Source organism: Apteryx rowi, unplaced genomic scaffold, assembly GCF_003343035.1.
Source record: "Apteryx rowi isolate R43461 unplaced genomic scaffold, aptRow1 scaffold_6, whole genome shotgun sequence".
Lineage (NCBI taxonomy): Eukaryota > Metazoa > Chordata > Aves > Apterygiformes > Apterygidae > Apteryx > Apteryx rowi.
Window position 1 is genome coordinate 338,807 of NW_020450871.1, and position 20,357 is coordinate 359,163.

The 20,357-nt window shown below is 44.0% G+C and overlaps 1 protein-coding gene across 1 annotated transcript in view; it reads right to left on the reverse strand.

The window, feature by feature from the left end:
- Positions 1-18,758, reverse strand: part of LMF1 (lipase maturation factor 1) — a 205,341-nt gene extending 186,583 nt beyond the window's left edge. The window contains exon 1 of the mRNA XM_026083289.1: positions 18,654-18,758. Coding sequence (XP_025939074.1) covers positions 18,654-18,669 — 16 coding nt within the window. The 5' untranslated portion in view covers positions 18,670-18,758. The remainder of the gene's footprint in view (positions 1-18,653) is intronic.
- Between the last annotated feature and the right edge of the window lie 1,599 nt (positions 18,759-20,357).

Below are 20,357 nucleotides of genomic sequence, written 5' to 3' on the forward strand. Positions count from 1 at the left end.
TCCTTGGGGGTAACTCTAACAGAAACAAGATCATCAGGAGCTATTGCTCTAGAAAAGGATAGCCTTGTTCAGAAAGGGTCAGAAACAGCAAAGCTGTCCACACCACAAGGTTATCCATGAATCTGTTGAGTAGTTTCAGGCTCATTCTAAGCCAGCAGAAAAAGATGTCCTTCATTTTAAGAAGGACAAAATAATGAGTTGACCTCGCCAGTTCTTCCAAGTCTCTGCACCACTGCTGCAACCCGCAGAGAGAGGGAGGCTCCACCTTGGCTGGAGCTGAGCCAGGCCTAAAGGTGCTGAGCAGGGTCAGCTGGCTCGTGGTGGGTCACCAACATGCACCTAGAAAGGGGCTCCCCAAGACAGGCCATCAAGAGGCTTGTACAGAGAAGGCCTTGGAGGAAAGCCCTTGGGACAGCAAAGCTCAGGGCAGAGATTTATGGTTAAGCTGCCATGAAAGCTCCACTCCCCAGGCACAGAGCTTGGCCACTGGCCCTGCAGGTGTGCTCCTCTGAGGACAGAGCGGCTCCATCCATCAAGACTCTCAGCAGTCTAAGCCCTGGTAGGAAGGACCAAATCAATTCAGAGCACCCTGGCCACAGAGCAGTCCTGCCAGAGGAGAGGCCGGGCTTAACAGCCAAGCAGAGCACTGAACTGCAGAAAACAGGGATGAAAAGGCCCTGCGAAAGCCCGCGCTCCGCTCCGCTGGCAGGGACTCTCGCCTGTGCCTGTCCGCAGGGAGGGATCCAATAAAACCTGCCCAGGTGCCAGAGTGGTCAGCCCGGTCCTTTCAGCACCGCAAGCTCACTAAAACATGCCACACTAAATCTAAAGCCAAATTTATATCTGAATAACAATAAATAAAGCCGAGAAGTTATTACAACTCAGCTAATTTCGGAACAGCTCTAATTTCCAGGCCAGCGCCTGTTACGGGATTTGCATTGCAGAGCACCTCTTCACCTTTTAAAGATAAATAGTCAAACGCAGGCCTGTGCTTTGCATTGTGAAAGCTATTGCATGGCTGTTTCACAGTTCATTCCCCGAAGTGAGGGGCGTTTTTAATAACTGTTACCTGACAGCAGCAAGAGCAAAGAGCAAAACCTGTGGCAATACCAGTTGATCCCATTTGGCCTAACAGCTTGTTGTTATTTCCAGACTCTGGAGTTCTTTAAAATTCATAGGGACAGCCTGCAGTTTTAATAGAGGCTACCAAAATCCATCCTAAGATGTATCAAAAAAAGCACACTTCCTGGAGGGGAACAGGAAACAGTCAGCATTTACAAAGATCTCTCCGGGAATTTTTTTTAAGATCCTTCTTTGAAGTAGATGCTACTAAAGAATAAGGCTTCCAGAGCTCAGCAATATTTAATGTACTTCTACAGCAATGGATGACAATGTTGTCGTTTCAGCTATATTATAACAAAAATATTGTGGTTTTCCTGTATTCTAACAAAAGTAGCTTAAGATTTACATCTCATTCATCTTATTCAGAAATAGCACTTAAGCCAAAAACAAGGGAGAGACCCTACTGCGAACAAAGGACTTTACTAACCCTCTTAGGGTGGCTATCCAGTCAGGACGTAAAGAAAGGCCAAAGTCAGGAGGCAAAAAAGAAAGAATAAAAAAAAAAAAAAGACAATTGGGAAAAGCACTTTTTCCTACAACCATCAATGAAAGTGGAAAACGCACACAGGAGATGAATGACTTCAGTTAAAGCTAAGATGGGTGTCCCCACGAACTTAACAAAAGCGTGCATTCATATTGTAAAGTCCAGCTGGTTAAAATAAAGATCCACATCAGACCTGAAAGTATTATCAAAAATACACAGGAGTAAAAACAATTCTCCACACTCCTCTGCTTCTTCATTTGGCAAAGCATCTCCTCAATGATCCCAAGTACACCAAAGTGGTAAGTCCACTTACAACCTATTAAGATGATCAGTAGATGAAGATCCGTAAACAAGGAGGAGGGTGCAATTCCTTGAAGGAGGGAGGAATATTCAGTCATCAGCTTTGCAAGCATCAGTAATGCATAGACACAAATGGCTTTAGCTATCTGAGTGCCTTATATTAGGCTAAACAAATTTCTGTTTGTGACTGGCTAGTGACAGCTCGGGAACACGAACCTATTCTTCACCCACACAGTGGCACAGCATGCCTCTCCACCCAACCTGTTCAACCGACCGAGCACCGAGTCGGAAGGGTGAGAAGGCACTATGTAGCAGTCAAAAACAGGCTGGTTTAGGACATTATGCCATGCTAGTACTTCCCAGAAAATCAAATGTATACTAGCAGTTTTCCTAATATTTCTACTAAAAGGAACAAGTTTTCTACTGGGACTTCTAAGTTTCCATTTAGACATCTGACTGCAGGTAGGAATACTTAGCGCTGAAACAAAAACAAATCTGTGCAAAGCATTGTAACAAATATTATTCTCTCAGAGGTCTGGGAGATTGATTAATACCTGCGTGCCAGTGGGAAAACAAGTGAAATGAATATGAGGTTCTTGATGCTAATACAAATCGCTGGTGGAAAGAGAATTAGAATTTGGGACCTACCGAATCCCCCCCCAGGAACTGTCTTTCAGACCTTGCTTCACTTTGTAAGCCCATGCTTATTTAACTGTTCATTCCTAATGTCATCCCTCACCCCCAAATGCTGCTGGTGGTGGTTACACAACCCTTCCACCAAGCTTCCTTCAGTCTCAATTTACAGATTTTTACACCAGTTTTCCTTTCTTAAGAACACGCAGGTAGAAAGAATTTCAATGAAAGGTGGAGAATAAAGACAATTGTAGCTTAAATATTTGAGAGAGAAAGAAAGAGAAAGAAAACTAGAGTAACGTAAAAACTACATACCCACAAACGCACCAATAAATTACTACTGCAGAGTTTCTCATTTATATTCACTTACCAAAGGAATACCTGCAAAACAAAATGAAGAAAAAGCAAAGAAATTAAAATCTCAGTTGATCAGTCTCTTGGACATATGGCTCATAACTTTATTTCAAACCTTTGAATTTCCAAACACAGCTCTCAAGGAGTAAAAAACTTGCCTAAATCATTTAACTATGTACTATGCAACTCAAAAGCACTAATGGCAAAGTGCTGCTCAAGGTGGCCCGCTACCTGGAAGTGTAAGAAGCGCAAACCCACCCTTTTGGGGTGAACTAAGTCGTTACCAGCACTCCACACAATTGGTCACCCATCTTTCAATAAAGATGCTAAAGCAGCATACCCAAAGGAAACAGCGCAGAAAGACGAGGCAACCGGCCCAGTCTCCTGTCACAGGCAAAGTCACTTCCCAACATTTGCCTTCACCRAGAACATTAGCTTTTCTGGGAAACTCGGACTTCATCACTGAAGAAGGCTCCCGCTCGCACCCCCGTGCACTACGCATACAAAACCCGATCACAACAGGTAAAACAGGCTGTGGTAGCCTTGTTAAGAGCAATTCCTTGCTTGCTCTCTGACTTGTGACACTCACCTGAGCGAGCAACGTAGTTGGTCTCGCTGCTTAACAAGGCTCCACAGCAAGATTATTTATTTACGGTTTCCAACGCATGCTAAGCGCTTCCCAGAGAGAACGCAAGCAGGCTATACCAAAGTTGTTAAAGACGCAGGACTCAATGCATGCTTTCGCTTTGATGAAGCCCAGGCAGCTGAAATGCAAGAAGTTACTTCTCCCTGCARGTGAACTGTACCTCATTTTTCCCCCTTCCTTTTTAATACAGAAAAGTCTATTTAGCACCACTCCAGTCTGCTAGTTGGGTACCATGTACTAGGTTCTGGCCAAGCTTCGGTGTCTAAGGGAAAGCAATACATGCTTACTGTACCATTTTCACGTGAATGTTTGCCATGCTTTTTGGTGCGCCATTTAATTTGCTTTTCTAACTGATGTTCTTCATTGGACTTTCCTTTCACCTTAGCTACAACAAAGTGATTTCATGCAAGATTGCCAGTTCCAATTAAAAGCAAAACCTAAAACTTAACAGGTTTGAATAWACCATTCTTTTTCAACACCTTGCAGAAGCACGCTGCTTATTTCAAACTTCCCAGGTCCATCCATATTCCTAAGAAATTCGACGTTCCCTGGAAGTCTGTTTTGATACCTTTTTCTGCAACACAAAGCCGCAGCTCCACCAGCACAAGTCTGATTAATTTTACTTACTTTATAACCCAGCGAGAATCAGCTAGGTGCCTCCCGGTGCCCGGCACAGCGGCCCGGCGCTGCAAGGGCAGAGCTAAGGTGAACATGGATATGGTCACCCAGCTCCCAGCACCAGCAGCCTGGATGCGCATTCACGGGATCGTTACGGCTGACGTCCACTCAGGCTTCCCTAAAGCCTTTACTCCCACTACGGTTTCAGTCCCACATCAGGGCTTTATTATCTGCAGCATATTACATTACACTAAAAAACAAAACCAAAGAACAAGAACCCCCCCCMCCCACACACACAAAAAACAACCAAAAAAAGTCTTTTAAAGGTGTTCAGAAAGACTCTCTCTCTTACTGAAAACGTCCTACTGAGGTGTGAAAATTTTACATTTGTGCGCATGTAGTTCTAATAGTTATAAAAGCTATCAATCTAAATATTTTACTACATATTTAACAACAATTTCATACAGGGCTACTGACACATAGAGCGCAATAACTTTAAAATGCACACTAAGTTTTAACATTCTTAATAAAAGCGGCTCTTTATAAAGATAGCTGTCATTAAGGGCAACCTAACTTCACCGTTCTCCACCATAGCTGTGGTGCAGTTAAACATGAACTTGTACGAATTATTGTTATTTCTTGGCAGAAGTAAAGAACCCCCTGAGGCTCATTTAAAACACACACACACACAGACACACACCAAATGAGGAATTAATAAAATATTGTATTCTTCTGAACCACATTAAGTTTTCTGACGTGTGTCTGTTGCTGATTACATCAATCTAGGCTCCATAACTTGTCATGTGATGACAGGCAAACACTTGTGAATTTATTTCTCTGAAGAAGCTTGCGATACAAATGCCAAGGAAACCAAACCAAATGGCCAAGTCCAAATACATAAAAGCAGCAGGGCTTCTTGCAGGGATTTTTTTTATAGGTACAAACAGGCAGGTACCTAATTCCCTTGGACTCCAGACTGTAGTTTGGAGCCTAATTACCACTCCTCCTTTTCAAAGTCCTCTTCCTTGCTTATACATAGTGAACAGAAGTGTTTATTAAAAAAAAAAAAAAGTATTTTTCTTTCTACTGCCTGCCTTGGAGTTTGTTTGAAACGTTACCAAAAGATAATGACAAGTAAAAACATGGATTTGATTTTGTGGGTTTGGCTTTTTGGCAAACTGCAACAGAGTAACTTTTGATCTGCACATTGTCAAAACTGGGAATTTTACAAACTCAGTGTGTATTCTGCTCATCTTTTGTAAATTAAATAAAAATCAGGTGATGTCATTTCTATTCTCTGGTTGGAGAAACAATGTAATTAGCCATGACTTGTCATTAAAGGCAAAATTTCATATCACACTTAGAAATACTATAAAAATCAGCTGGGAATCATAAGCATCATCAAATATTTGGCTTAAATTGTTTTCATCACATTGTCACACCAATTAATACTAGTTCCAGCATATTTGTGGAAAGCAGAAATTAAAAATGATAGCAAAACGTAGTATAAACTACACTAAACTACATCACTTCTGATGAAAGTATTTCCCACCATGGGTCCCCGGGGTGGAGCGAGCGTTCAGCAGAGTTGGGTCTGAAGGTTTCCCACCGGCACGGAGGTGCAAATGAACAGCCGACCCGGGCAGGGAACTTAAAAACCAGATAAAAACACCACGGATCCAGGTAGCAAATAACCAACCAAGGGATGCAACAGCTCCTGTGGGAGAAGAACCRTCCACACCAGACATCAGCCTTGGCCAGGCAAAAAACGTGCTTGCTTAAGGCTCTGCCACGCGTCGCAGCGGTCRCGCTAGAGCCTTTCGCCCGCACGTTTGCCGACAGCGTTAGGACTTGTTGCCCTGTCAACACCAGACGGCCGATGCACTACCTGATYGCCAGCCAGTGCCGCTGGCTAACGGTCCAAGCACATCCGTGTCGTTTCCCTTGCTGCCAAGGAAGGGCCCAGGAATGCTTTTCACACTCCTCATGGCAGTTGCTTTTCTGCCCCTTTTCTGCATAAACACACCCTTTCCTTTGCGTGTAAAGCACTTACGATGGTGGTTTCTATTTGGCCACAGAATAGGATTTTGGAAGCCTTTCTTTCTTTAAGATGCTAACCTAGGAAAAGGGTTTGGCCGGATTTGTCCAATAAATTTCCATGCTTTCTCCACTTGCCCACCCCACTGCTACGCAGATTATTTAACACAAGAGCTGTTTGCAGCAGCGCCTCCTCCTCTTAGAAGTCTGTGAAACACATGACAAACTTCTATACAGAATGTAATGAATAATATTAAACAYGCACAGGAACTTTTATCTTCACCTTTACTGATGCTCACTAGGAAAATACATCTGTATTTATAACCAGGGAAAAAAAAGAACCAGCCCTACCTACCACTCACATTATGGCAGTGCCCAAGATCCTTCCAACTACACTGGCTTCCACCGGCAGGATAACTGACTACTACACCCCTAATCCGCAGATGGTGTTAACAGCTTCTCTCACTGATCTCCACGGAGAACATCCTCTACAGAAAGTGAACCCAGATGTCAACTTTCATGTCCATGACAAATCACTTATTCCCTGGGCTGTATAACTTGGGATGGGGAAAAAGATATTTGGGTAGTACAGACACATTTTCTATTCTCCAGCAAGTTAAGGTTCCGAGGTCTGCTTGAATAAGGTTTCCACAGCGGCATCTCTCCAAAATGGAAATGAGGTAGAAGCTATATAACAAGGTAATCGAGGTATAGCGAGACACATGACACAATCCATGTCTTCCCTGAGGTAGCCAGCCAGGGAGAGGAGAAAGTAGAAGATGGTCTCCCGAGGGGACAGCAGCATCCTCAGAACACAGCTGGGAATTAAACAGATACACAATTAATGGAGTTAAGAGTTTCCTTCCAAAATTTCAGTGACAGGGAAGGCCGGATGAGCTGCCTGCTATAAGTCTGGGCATTGCTTTAAGGGAAACAGGGCTAAACCATGCAAGCATGGAAAATGAGGCTGGAAGGAACATTAAAAATCAACATGGTCTATCCACCCACCACAAGATAGGGTTGACCGTACAAAAATCATTTCTGAGAGATGTTTGTTTGATGGAAACTGCACCTCCCTCTCCAGATACTCAATCCAGTGTTTCTCCATACCTGTATTTAGAAGGCTTTTTCTTATGTCTAACATGCATTTCCTTTTCCACCATGTAAAACCATTGCTCCTTGTCCTATCCACATGGAAATAGCGAGCATGGAGAAGAGCTTATTTCCTTCCTCTCTGCTGCTTTCATGCACTGCAAGATCATTATCCTTTCTCCCAATTTCTCTTTTCTCTAGACTAATCAAGCTCAGCTCCTTCAGCCTTTCAGCACAACAGGCCATCTTCTGCACCTCTGCTCAGGCTTGGGACTTCTCGACTGCCTGACATGGGGCCACATCCACTTCAAACGCAATGTTACAACCAGAAGCAAGATGCTGGCTGACACCTTCCCAGCTCCAAGTGGAAAACTTCTTCCACTGCTGCCTTGCACATGACGCTCCTTTTAAAAAGTTCCTGGATTACATACCTGAAAGTTTGTTTAGTGAACCACAGTATACGAACCAAATTAAAGCTGTAAACGCTTTAGGACAAGGAACATCTTTCATATATACACACACACATATATACATACATATATATATACACACACACACACACACAAAATAAAATGCACAGTACCTTGCACTTGTGAATCCAGTTCCTTAGTGTGCTACCTCAAAATAAAGAAGCCAGCTGGCAAGTATCACATGCCAGAAACCAAGAATGCTGATAGTCCATCAAAATGAGATGACAAAATTAGTCCAGTACACCATTAATTTCGGAGCATCATTAACTTAAAAGTGTGGGGGTAAGAAACATTTTTGACAGCTGGTTTCAGTTGCTGCCAAGCCTTTAGTATTGYGCAGCGGTCATGGGGGGAGGAAATAAGCTAGAATGGTAGTAAATGAAACCACTCGTCTGGTTTCTGGATTCACTTTATTGTGGTCGCAGATCTCTAAAAACTGGGATTCAGTGCTCTGTAATTACAACATCCACATTTAAATGGAAGGAACAGGGATAACATTAAAAAAAAAAAAAGAGTGCTCAAAGATGAGGTTTGCTCCTTGCTTTGCACATGGTGCTGGAATAGGTGCCTGCACAGAGCTGCAACGGACCAGAAAGATGAGGAATGAGGCACAGCCTTCCTCCTGGAGCAATGCTGGCTGCTCAGCTACACCCACACCCCGTCCCACAGCCGCGYGTACACCGCGTACAGCCGCTCCGTGGTAGGGCACTGCCGCCAGGGCYCTGCACAGCTGAGCAAGCGTCGGCTCCCACGCACTAATCCAGCGAAGCAGCAACGCACCATTTTATTTTCCCATTGCAAGGCAGGGAAGAAGGCTTGGTTAAAAGACATCTAAAATGTGAATTACCTAACTAAGCCCTGGCGCTCGCCAAGTTTTCTGTCTGTGCTCATTTCCGAAGCTAAAAGTTATAATGAGCCCTGGCTTAGGCAACTGCAAAATTTGCCAAACTCAAATGAAGTTTGCTTTGGTTAAATCCTTCCAGTGCCAAAACCAGATGCTGAAATGGCAGCCTAGAGAATCCCACTTTGAGCTGCTCCTTAAACCGGACTGTGAATCAAAGGCAGAAAACGCAAGAATCGGAGCAGCGTGCAGAAAGGGAGGCGGCGGAAAGAGCTGCAAGGTCCCTTCGCCGCTGCTCGTCCCTGCCCGAGTCCAGCAGCAGCCACGCCAGGCCGCCCGACCTGCCGAAATCACCGCGCTTCCCTGGAGAGAAAATCCCTTCAAACGAAAGCACGTGCACAGCAGGTGGGAACAGGTAGTGATGGGAAATAAAGGGATCGGCTTCAATTCAAGTGTGTTTAAACCCCAGACCGCGAGGACGGCTCGGTTACAGCGTTTTGGTGGTTATGCGTGTGCGCACACAGGGAGAAGGTGCGACACAGGTGCTGGAGTTCAGCTTTTGTCAGGACGCAGCAGCAGGAAGGTTTTGTATTTCAGCTGCCGACAGGCTGACAGGTAGCACTGTATAAAAATGTAAAATTCTAGCCATGCCGGAGGGGGGGGAATCATTTAATTGCATTAATTAATCCCTCTTCGAAGGTTGCTCCCCCCCCCCGCCAACCATTCTACAGACTGAGTGTAATTCCTTATTAAATGAAAGGGTCCGCAGCAGGGTTGCAGGCTCCTGTGAAAGCAGGCTAATTTCTTCTACACTAAGTTCTTTAAGACACGAGTTACTTTAAGTTTCCATCTACTTTCTGCGACGGAGCGTTCCCCCAGGAGAGCTCTCGTAGTTTTGCATTCTCCAGGGCAGGACTTCTGTTCGGCCAAACAGACCTGGAACATTTCTCAAGTAACACGGTTCAACGCAGCAAGTAATTGCTGTTATGGAGTAATCGCAGCCCAGTTAACAGCCTGCATGACTAGTAGCGAGCACTAGTCTCGAGAATATTTTTCCCGATTAAGACCCTTAGGGAGGTTAGTAAACACGGATTCCACCAAGGCTTGGACACTTCCCGAACCCTTGATTGCTTTTCGGCTGTACCGATCAGCACTTTAACATTCTTTCCAACCACAGCTGTTGGAGAAGTTAGATGAGTTAAGCAACATGAACGTGTGCTGGACCAGACTGGGTGCATGAAGCTATTTGGCAAGTTGTAGTTAAAAAAAAAACGAAACAAAAAAAAAGATGAAAAACATTTTTCATTTTTTTCTTAAATCTTTCAGCTGTGGAATCAATATTGAAGTCTACAAACTGGATACAGCTGGCAACTGGACGTGCCAGATAATGAGCAATTAAAAAATGTTTGTCTCAGTGTCTGGCAAAGCCCTGTGGTACATCAGACACCGCACAGCCATGCCACCAACCACACAATCTTCTGATAATTTCTCTGCTCTCACTTTCTCATGGGCTGCGATTTGCACAAGTGACTGGAAGCTAGAGACCGTGCAGGCAAAGGGAACGGTGGGGTGTTATTAACTGCCTGTCCACTACCTACACCTCCCTGCACGACTGCGTTAGCCCGTATTCCAGGCTAATTGCTGCTGATGTTTTAACACGGTCTTTTTACGAAATCGAGTTAGAGGCAGGGGAAGCAGGAAGGAGGTGAAAAGAATATCACTATATGCTTTTCACTAACATTTGCTGTGTTATCAAAGCACTAAGCTCGATAAGGTTAAGTTATTTTGTCAAGCTTTCTGCAGAGCTAAGCAACTGTACGCTTTCCCAATGCTACATACAGCTAACGGTCTTGACATTTAGACAGAAACTATTACTGGGATTAACCAACATGAGAAAAGGTTATCAGCCAGGATATTCGCTGGCCGATGTCAAAGCGCACCTCTAACCCCCGAGCACGCGCCGGGTCAGGAGCTCCGCTCGGCGGCCGGACGCACGCAGCAGAACCGGCTCAGGCACGGCGGGCAGCACCCGAACACCTCTGGAGCACCCGGCAATACGGACATAACCCTACGGCCGCCACAGACAGCTTAAGGGGATCCTAGACATGACAGTCTTCTAGTGTAGACAGAGATACAGTCTCTTTCATACATGGCGAATTAACGGTTTTAGTAGACCTTTGCCTATCTTAGAACAGATTTAAATTTAAAAAAATCCAAATCCTCCAAAAGTACTATTGAGTGAAGCAGAACTAGTAATTACAGTAAATCAAAACAATAAGTAGAACCAATTTAAAAGATTTAAATTCCTCTTTAATTTCCCCCCTTTTTAATGTATTAAGCTCTTGCAAGCACTCACATCATTCAGATGGCATTAATCTTAGGGGCACTACTTGCTTCARAAATCAATAGCCTCATCAGCACTGCTGCAATTTCCCATTCTGCAATTGCTCAAGAAACGCTGGCGTGCAGTTTTATCAAAGCCACTTCTGCTGGTTTTCATATTTTCTCTCAATGGCACGTTAGACTTGCTATGGGTCAGTTCTTCCCCAAGAATACGTCCACGGGAGCAGGCAACGACGAGACCTGATGCAAGCTGCAACCCGACAGCCTTCCTCACTGCTCCAGCCACCAACTGTTAGGAAGGCATTTGGCAGCTCTTCCTTTACCAACAGCTCGTGCAGATCTTCCAAAATTCATGTCATAACTAGACCCGGCTTCTTAACACAATTCACCTCCACCTAGCCTTCAATCCGCTCCACGCTCACAAACCAAGGTTTTTAAAGAAGGTGGGCAGGAAGGCACTCACATCTCCTTGGATTCCCTATGGAAACTATGTTCTTTGCTCCTTCTTGCCTGCTTAAAAAGCCCAGGAACATGCATTTACAGGTCCGAGGGACTAAGGAAGGGCAGTCAACCCTGAGATTACTTCTCCATGTTAGCCTGAAGAGACCTGGAGTCCAGCTATGCCAAATGCCAGGCCAGCAGAAAGCAAGGGGTTATCCTCGCTAAAGGACGGTTGCTAAATTAAAAGCCAGCCTAGGGTGGGGAGGGCAAACCTTAAACACGCTGGGGGGGGGACATTAAATGATTCATTTCTGACATCAACCGTGATTAAATTTTAATCTCTCAAACAAAAATATGGTTTTCATTAGCCTCATTAGTTCCCAGTTGTACTGCGAGGCAACAGTGTCACATGGTATTAATCTTTGTTTTCATTAATATGTCATATCAACTGCTCACGTCTGCTCGCAGCATTCTTTGAAACTGATATGCTCCCTCTCTTCTGTATGAGTAGGAAGTGCCAAAAAGCAGCTTCCTCTACAGGAAGGATGACCCCCTGAGATCCTTCAGCTTTTGGTTTACGTTTCCAGAGATAATCTTTTCTTTCTGGGGAAAGAGGGAGGCAAGTTCAGAGCAGAAGGGATGTGAGACTGTGATCCACAATAACAAAGAAATTCCTGAGGTTTATTGCCAAGGCAAGGGCCAGATAAAGGAATAAGATATTCTACGTTTTCTTGTTGTTGTTTGGACACTTTAGAGAGCTGGAAAAATAAAGTCAGGTTGCGAAAAGGGTTATTTGCAAGAGGATTATTTGCAAAGCCCATAACAAACTTCAAATGACTCCAATTTAGCATACACGTCAAGGTGATATTTGTTATCTTAATGTGATTCAAATAAAAACCTTTTTTCTTTTTTATGCAAAACAACATGCTAGATGCACGTCCAATAACAATTTTTGCTTGTATTTCAAACATTAATATCTGAAGGGGCAATATTAATTAGGCCCTACAGTCTTTCAGTACCACCCTTGTATCACCCTCTAGACAGGCAGATAAAGCAGGACATAAGCTAACCAAAGAGCCTGCCAAAGTCACACAGCAAGTACAGCCCGACGCATCAGTTCCTGGCTGTACACCGAGGTCTCAGTGAACTCCCCAAGCGATTCAAGCATATCGGGGAAACTCAGGACACAGGTTTCTATTCCCTGCTTGCACAGCTCACGATCTTTTAGTGTTTACTGGCTCAGGGCAGTCAAGAAAGTCTTGCTGAATTACCCGTACTAGGGAATAAAAGGCGCATTAGCTCATATGCACCAAGCCCACGTGGAGACATTCATTCACACTCGAGGCGGCTCTGGTTTGCTGGAGTCTCAAAGGATGATTCTGYATTCTGCACGTCACACTAGGTACCCAGCTTACGGCTAAAAGGGATCTCCACGAGCACTGTGCCCTTGTCATGGACAGTCGCAAACYTGCACACTTGAAATTAGGAAAAAAGTTTGCTAAACCTAGTCCACAATTCACACACCGCCCGATTTGCAAGCTGGAATAAGAAATTCAGAAGAGATCTGTTTCTARCCTTTCTTTGATGAGATGACACTAGACAAAAACCCAGGACCTTTAGATGGGAGAAAAAAAGAGCTATAGAACGTAAGAAGAAAGAACATGGGGAAATGGTCCATTTAATGGCTGCTAAAGCCCTCCTGGAGAGCGAAAACACAGCCCTGAGCATCTCATCAGCCCCCTAGCATTTAATGGAGTTCAGCCCGAGCCATTCACCAGTTCATCTGCTAGCAGACAGAAGACTGTGATTAAAGTCCTGCATAGGTCAAGTGGTTTTTAACGAGACTTATAAACCACAAAACCTCTGTGACATAGAAGTCTTTCTTCTTTCTCTATTGTAAAGGAACTTCTAAGGATGGTAATTTAACTGCAATTAAATTACATGCCTCAGAGACATRCTTTCACGACCTGCAGTATGCCTGTCCCTCTAATAAGTCCTTTAATATTAAAGTCAAAGGCCATTAATATTACGTTCAATCAGCTAAACATGAAAAAAACAGAAGACATTTGGAGCCAGAAAGACAGGCATGTCCTCTTCTGTATTCTAGCTAAGTGCTACAGCATCTGCAACTTTTTGGAAACCACCTGGGCCCAGTGGCTTCAAAGGGCACGTGAGCGCAATTCAAATGGTATTCACCAACAACCTCGGGGTGGTACGGTAGTGAAGCACAGCTYGGTTTTCCATGTAGAAAAAGGCTGTGCTGCTTAGTCTTAATKTATCCTAAATACCTGTTTGCAGTAGCTCCACCAACATTTTCCACAAGGGAAGAACACACTGAAAAGAATGTGGTGGCCACCTCATGCTATAACGTTTTATTTATTGGCTTGTTTAACCTATTCCCTTGAGTTCTTGTTACCACASCAGAATCTTAATTGTGAAAGAAAAAGGCAACGGGATTTAAAAAAACCACAATTCTAGCTTTTGTATCAAGTGTTGCAAACTGTACCCTCGAATGCTCTCCAACAGTGGACAATATATTTTGTAAAATGAAGCAGCACAATAGCCAAGAGAAAGGAGAGGGTTTTCAGACGATATTTGAAAATGTCAAGGGGGTTCAATGAGGAAACAACAGAAGAAGAAACAGGAGATCAGTGGCAGAGTAGCTTAAAAGTTTGTTTATATAAGAAAACGTAATAGCTCTCTGGGGGCACCTTGCTCTGGGATAAAAGTGAWTTTATTCCAGAATTATGAATTCACTTTGGAAGTGCATTAGTTGTTCTGACACAAAAAAAAAAAAGTTAACTTCTGCTAGAATGCCTCTCACAGAGAGCTTGTCCTGACAAAGGACCTCTGCTGCTGATGGTCCAGGTCTGCATACACATGTCCCGGTGGAAATGGCAGGGAATAAATCACAAATGGAGGTTTCATGAGGTCACCTGCAACAAGCTCAGAAAGTATTTTTGCTTTTAAGTAAGGGGGCAACTTTTTGCATTCTTGTTCAAATGTAATACAATATGAATACTCAGGAGGGAAGAAGCAGGGAGAAAGGCAGGAACATTCATATTTGACCTGAGAAGCAGCATCGTTCTTCTAATGACAGAATCGAGACAAGTAGGACTTGTAGTATACAAAAAGGGACACTGAAGTATGAGGAGTTCCCACAAAATCTTTTCAAGGATCTCTAGCTTCCTTAAATAGCTTTCATTATAGTCAGGCTGGGACTGCTTTTTACTACTATTTTACTCAAATTAGAGATACTTTGCAAAAGTGAAGAGAGAAAAAAAAAAAATCAAGGCTAAAATTAACAATAAAGATTCGGCTCTTTACCCAGCCTATGGGTCAGGTTTTAAATATTCTTTTGTGCACTGGCAGTTTTTTGGCTTTTTGACAGCCTCCTTCTATTTCAAAAGGAAAAGTTCAAAATGGCAGAGGGGGGGGAAAAAAAAAAAAAGTATTTTAAGATGCAGACATTCTCAGCTTGCGATGTGAGCGTGGCACCATTATACGTATGCCCTGTGACGCAGGGAACGTGTCCAGATTTCAACTGAAAAGAACCTGAATATCACAGATGCTTTGGGAACAGAGTGCCCAGAATTGCAGAAGCTTCCCTGTGAATTCCACTTTTAAGTTTGACAAAGCCAATCTTGGCCCCACGTTTCACAGGTACCAAAATTAACATGCCACTCTCCAAAAGCTAGCCTAGTTCAACCCCAGTACATCTTATCCCAGACAATCTACCCGCGCTTTGGCAGAGCTGACAGCAGACTGGCAAAGTTGAGGATTTAGGTCCAGGACAACATCGTGGCCCCAGTTTTCAGGATTTTAAGTTCCCAAAGTTCCTTACAGTAACCCTCACCCTGAGGAATCCSTCACAAAGGGCTCGCATCAGCTGGCTCCAGGAGCTGCCTTCTTCCCTGCGTAACCCCAGCGACATACAAGCTTTTCAAATCCAACTGCCTTAAAAGGACCAGGCAYRGCCCAAAAGAGCAGCTCCATCCTCCAGCAATTAGGCTGAGACCTGCCGTTTCCCCCGAAGATGCTGCCCCCGCAAGTGCTCAGACACCAGTCGCCTCATTCACCCCCAACCTCCCCTTTCCCACAGTCATTAACCAGCTTCCTTTGCCATCCAGTCTGGCATCTTTCTCCCTATGGGTTTTAAATCATGTTTCATTTTTACCAAATTAAGGGGTTTTAATACCCTCAAAGACCTTTAACTCTTTTCTTGCTGTGCTGTTGCAGCAAGGCTCAGTGCTCCCCCCGGCACAGAGCGTTTTCCCCAGCTGCTGTGGCTCAAAGAGGTGGCAGTCGGCGGTATCGGGAGCCGGCAGTCAGTGTCCTGCCTTTCAAAAGAGACACTTTACTCTTCTGAAGCTTCCTCTGACTCTGAGCCCAAGCCAGCTGGACAGCAGTTGAAAGACTCACTCCTTCAGCATCGCCTGGTATTTGGAAACTCCAGCCCAAAACAAATAGAAACATTTAAAATTAAAATAGAAGAAAAAGGCGATAAAGGAATAAATTGTTCCTCACTGGCCTACAAAAGATAACTCTTTCTCCTCAGCATCCCATATCTTCCTTGAACTGGTTTCCCAATCAACAATTGCAAAGGATTTGATAGACTGGATGAGCCCCTGGGTCCATGCTCAGCCCAGCAGTGCTCTCTTGCAGGAGTTGGCACCTCCAGGCTGCAGAGGAACATTAAGACAGACCATCGGCTGTCCTAGACACGTGGAGAGATGCCTGTATGAGCGTGCAACCTCCCCAAGACACCTTAAGATAATCCCCTTCTACAAATCAGTGTGGAAAGGGAGTTTTAAGGCCAATGCTGCCACCATCCACTCATGATCGGCGGCAGAATTCATGAGATTTCAGGTACCCTCAGTTCGTATCTAGTGCCACCAGAATTCTTTGGAGGATGGTGAGAAATTAGTTAATTCCCCCTTTTCTCCCTCCTGCCTTTTATTTGCACCGTAAGCACCTAGCCACCCAGCATCCCCTTCTCCATGGAATTGAATGTCACAGTGTATGCACAATAATAATATGGTTTTGACCACCCAGTGACCCATTTCAGAGGATCTAATGAAAAATGCAACCACGGCTGAATGAACTGCAGTGCTGGGTTGCTTTGATTCTCTTCCCCCGCCCCTTTACATGAAGAACCTAATTTCCTGTTTAACATATTTGATGCCACAACTAAGAGATGAAATTGAGGCAACGCCTCTTATCCTCCCACCTTTTTTTCCTCTCACCCTTTCCCCTCCAGAAGAACCTGTCCCATCCTCTTSGCAGGCTACTACTATATGCCATAAGTTACTTCCTTGTGACAACATAACTTTTAAATTCYAAATTTGAAGCAGTGAAGGGGGAGAAATGGCCTTATTTCAAAAATCAAGAGGCAATTCCTTTCAAACACAGCATCCACCAAATGCAAACTCTGTGCTCTCTTTGCATTCCTGTTGGCCGAGTCATCGTCTTCAGAGTTGCAAAGAAACCTGCAGCTCGGCYGTGAGTTGCTAAGCCCACTACATGCACTCAGGAAGAGACATTTGGACACAGTCTGCTGGTGGCAGCTCAGTGTACGAGTAGAAGTTTCCCCTCTCTACCCCCCTTTCCTTTGCCTCTCCCTTAAAGACTTGGAAGAAGACAAAGCAGCCACTCAGAGAAAGAGTTAAATGGGCACAACTGGATTTCTTTTGGCAAAAGCTCAAGAGTTCTGCAGGAATGTTACCTCCTCCAACACCTGCAGAGAAGAGGTCACATCTCTGCTTTCAGCATGCTTTTTACYAGAAAAAGCAGTTGGGAGCAGATGAGAAGCACAGAAAGCACAACTGTCCAGCAAGACATGAAGAACACATTCTGGTCACTTCTTCCATCAAAACTATGATGACACAGTAATACTGCTACAACYGTGGCACCAGTACATTGAAAACTCCAGAGTGCCTTACGGGTACTAAAGAAGCAGGTCTATCATGGTAATTTCTTAATTAGCCCACTCCTTCAGGAGCAAGCTAGATCAAATCTGAAGCCAATACAGGTCCAGCTTCCAGCTACAAGATCCTGCAGCTTTAAAAATGCTTTTGTTTATTTTACACAAAGGCAAACAGAAAGAAGTCAAGCAATGCATCTAAATTTTGCTACTACAATGACCCAAACTCCTATGTCTCTGGAAATGAGAGCAGGAAGACACTTTAATTCTTGCCTGGTAACATAAAAGGCCTAGAAAAAAGACAAGTGATTTTAGAATAACTCGAGAATGGGCAACAGAAAGCTATCAACCGAGTTATTTTTCAAATGTTGTGGCTTTCTTTCAGAGTTTTAATTTCCCACTGAGTTAAGAGCTCAGAGAACAGAGCTTTTCAGAGATCTGAAACTGTTATCATTCACCCACTTACATACCATCYGGAGTAGGAGAAGAATGAATGGGACAGTACAAGACGCAGCGCTGCTCGAAAACATGCAAATCCTTAAAATTAAAATCACTGAGCCCATCCGCAGGGAAGGCATCCTGTCACATATTGTAGAGCCAGAACACTAGAGCAGAACATCCCAGTGACACAGCAATACTGCTTGTCCCCACCTGCCACAGTTTGGGTACTGCTTCCTGGCATGGCCTTTTCCATCCCCAAAGTTACTTGCATCATCTCTGCTACCAGCAGAGTGACRCACAGGTACCTAAGAGGTAAACTAATGAAGTCTGATTTCCTAAAGGCTCATCCTCTCTTAATCAGCATATTTGGGGCCTTAAAAGGTGCGAGGCCCAGCTAAAGCCTTTCTTCCGTTTGGGGCACTGACGAGGCTTTTCTAGCCTGCATTTGTACTGCTGCCTTTCCCTGATACGAGCAAACCATACAGACACTCACTGTTTTCCCTTTCCCATTTCCCACAGGCTTTATGTACTCATCTCCAGTGCTCTGGCTGTCTTCAGGACAGAACTGGAAATCAATAAACCAGCTCAAAGGTAATTATTAGGGGAATCCTCTTGCAAGAGCCATAAGGGAAGGTACTCCACAGCAGGGATGGCGTGTAGCTCAATACGTTACACAGCTGATCCCACTTTCACTGGAAAGGAGGCAAATTGGGACAGGTGTCTCAGGAAAGAGTGGGTTATGCCCATAACCTACAAGTGAAACACTCCTTTGCCAAATATGTTCCTTCTCTGACATGCCTATATCACTGCTTACCAGACTACCAACCTCAAGGAACTAGAAATTCAATGTACACAATGAACAGCAAGACATTACGGAGGAAATCAAAGCAGAGAGATTGTTAACCTACCAGATCTGTCCAACATTGACAAGCGAGAGGTAGAGAATCCACAGGACGGCCATGAGGATCATGTTTGCACATCCAGTTACCAATACAAAGGCTGAAGTTGCCAGGCCAAAGCCAGAGAGATAGTCCAAGATGCTGTCCATGTCTGACCAGTCCAGAAACCAGATGATCGTTGGGGCATAGCTCAGCGCATCCAGACTTATCTTCCCTTTGAAGTATCTTTTGACATTCTGCAGGTACAGTTTACACGGGAGCAGCCCCTTTTCTCCTATCAGCTGCTTGTTTTGATGGTAAGCCACGAGGAAGGCCACAACTAGAGGAAAACAAGGGGAAAAAAAAAGAGTATTACAAATTATCCAGGCAGAAGTACATGTTTTGAGTCCAGCGTTACACAAGTATATTCATGCCTTGGGAAGGAATTTATTCACACATGTCGTCATCTCTATGAAAATACAAGACAGTCATTTCTATCAACTGTGACATGGAAGGCATGGGAATTCTATAAATGCCGTCTGCCCTCACACCAGGAAATGGCACAGAGGCTGTTTTGAGATATAATTTTCTCCTCAACTGCTGTAAGGAACAGGTCACTTGCTGCGGACAAACTCAACAACAAACTTCTGGGAAAAGCTCCCTGCAACGGAGCAACCTAACCCAATATAGAAACAAGAGGGTCAGTCCAGTTCTCTCAGACTCTCCGCATGACCCTAGGTTAGTCACATACACTATTCATCTCCTAACGCAGATGAGGAAAACAGCCTAATTACACTGCAGAGCAAGAGTGAAACTATTTCTCAAGATTCAGATCGGATTTGCTTTCTACAAAAAGTGTTTGAAGAAGAGACACCAAGAGGGAAATTCTCAGTTAGGCGCAGAGACTGGGGAGCACAATTTAAGCAGCCAGAAGAGGCAACTCCCTTCTGCTCTGTGGCAGCAAAGCAACAGCTGCACTTCTGCACCCCTCTTTCTGCCACACAGAACACTTTACTGTGCAAACGGACAACAACTCCATCATAAATGCTGTTGGCAGTAATTTACAGTATCTGCTGCTCCCAGCACAAATAACCCATGACAGACAGACAGCTGTACCTGCAATATTATGCTCCAACTTTAGAGGACAACATATCCCCACTTGCATATAACGCTATCTGTGTAGATATCAAGTATTAGAACTTTTCCTCATAGTGAACATATTTAATATTTCAAAATATTGCTAATGAAACAGCATAAACTCATATGCAGTATTCAAGAGTGGTGCCAAAGAAGCCCTCGCTCTTCTGGCAGCGCAATGGTTAACGGTTACRCATTCCAGTTGGACAAGACAGCAGTTATGTTATGGGTTGACCTTCTGGATCCTCTCACATCCTGGTAGGTTGGAAATACAAAGACTTAATATTTTCCTGTGCCCTAAATTGCTACTTTTTACATGTCACTACAGCTCTCTCATTTATAGTAGCTACGCTCTTGCACTGGACAATCTTAGAACAGCCAGATGCTTTTTTTAACAGCATATAAGCAATTTAATTACAGATTATAGACCTAGAATTTGATGTTCTACAGAGAAAGTTGGTCAGTTTGTAGGGATTATCTCATATTTTAGGAATCTCCTCCAGTTACCAATTTGCAATTCGTAACTGCAGTAATCTCCATTTCTCAGAAAAATGATGAAGGCCAACATTTCCTGATTAGGCTCCATACATTTTGCTC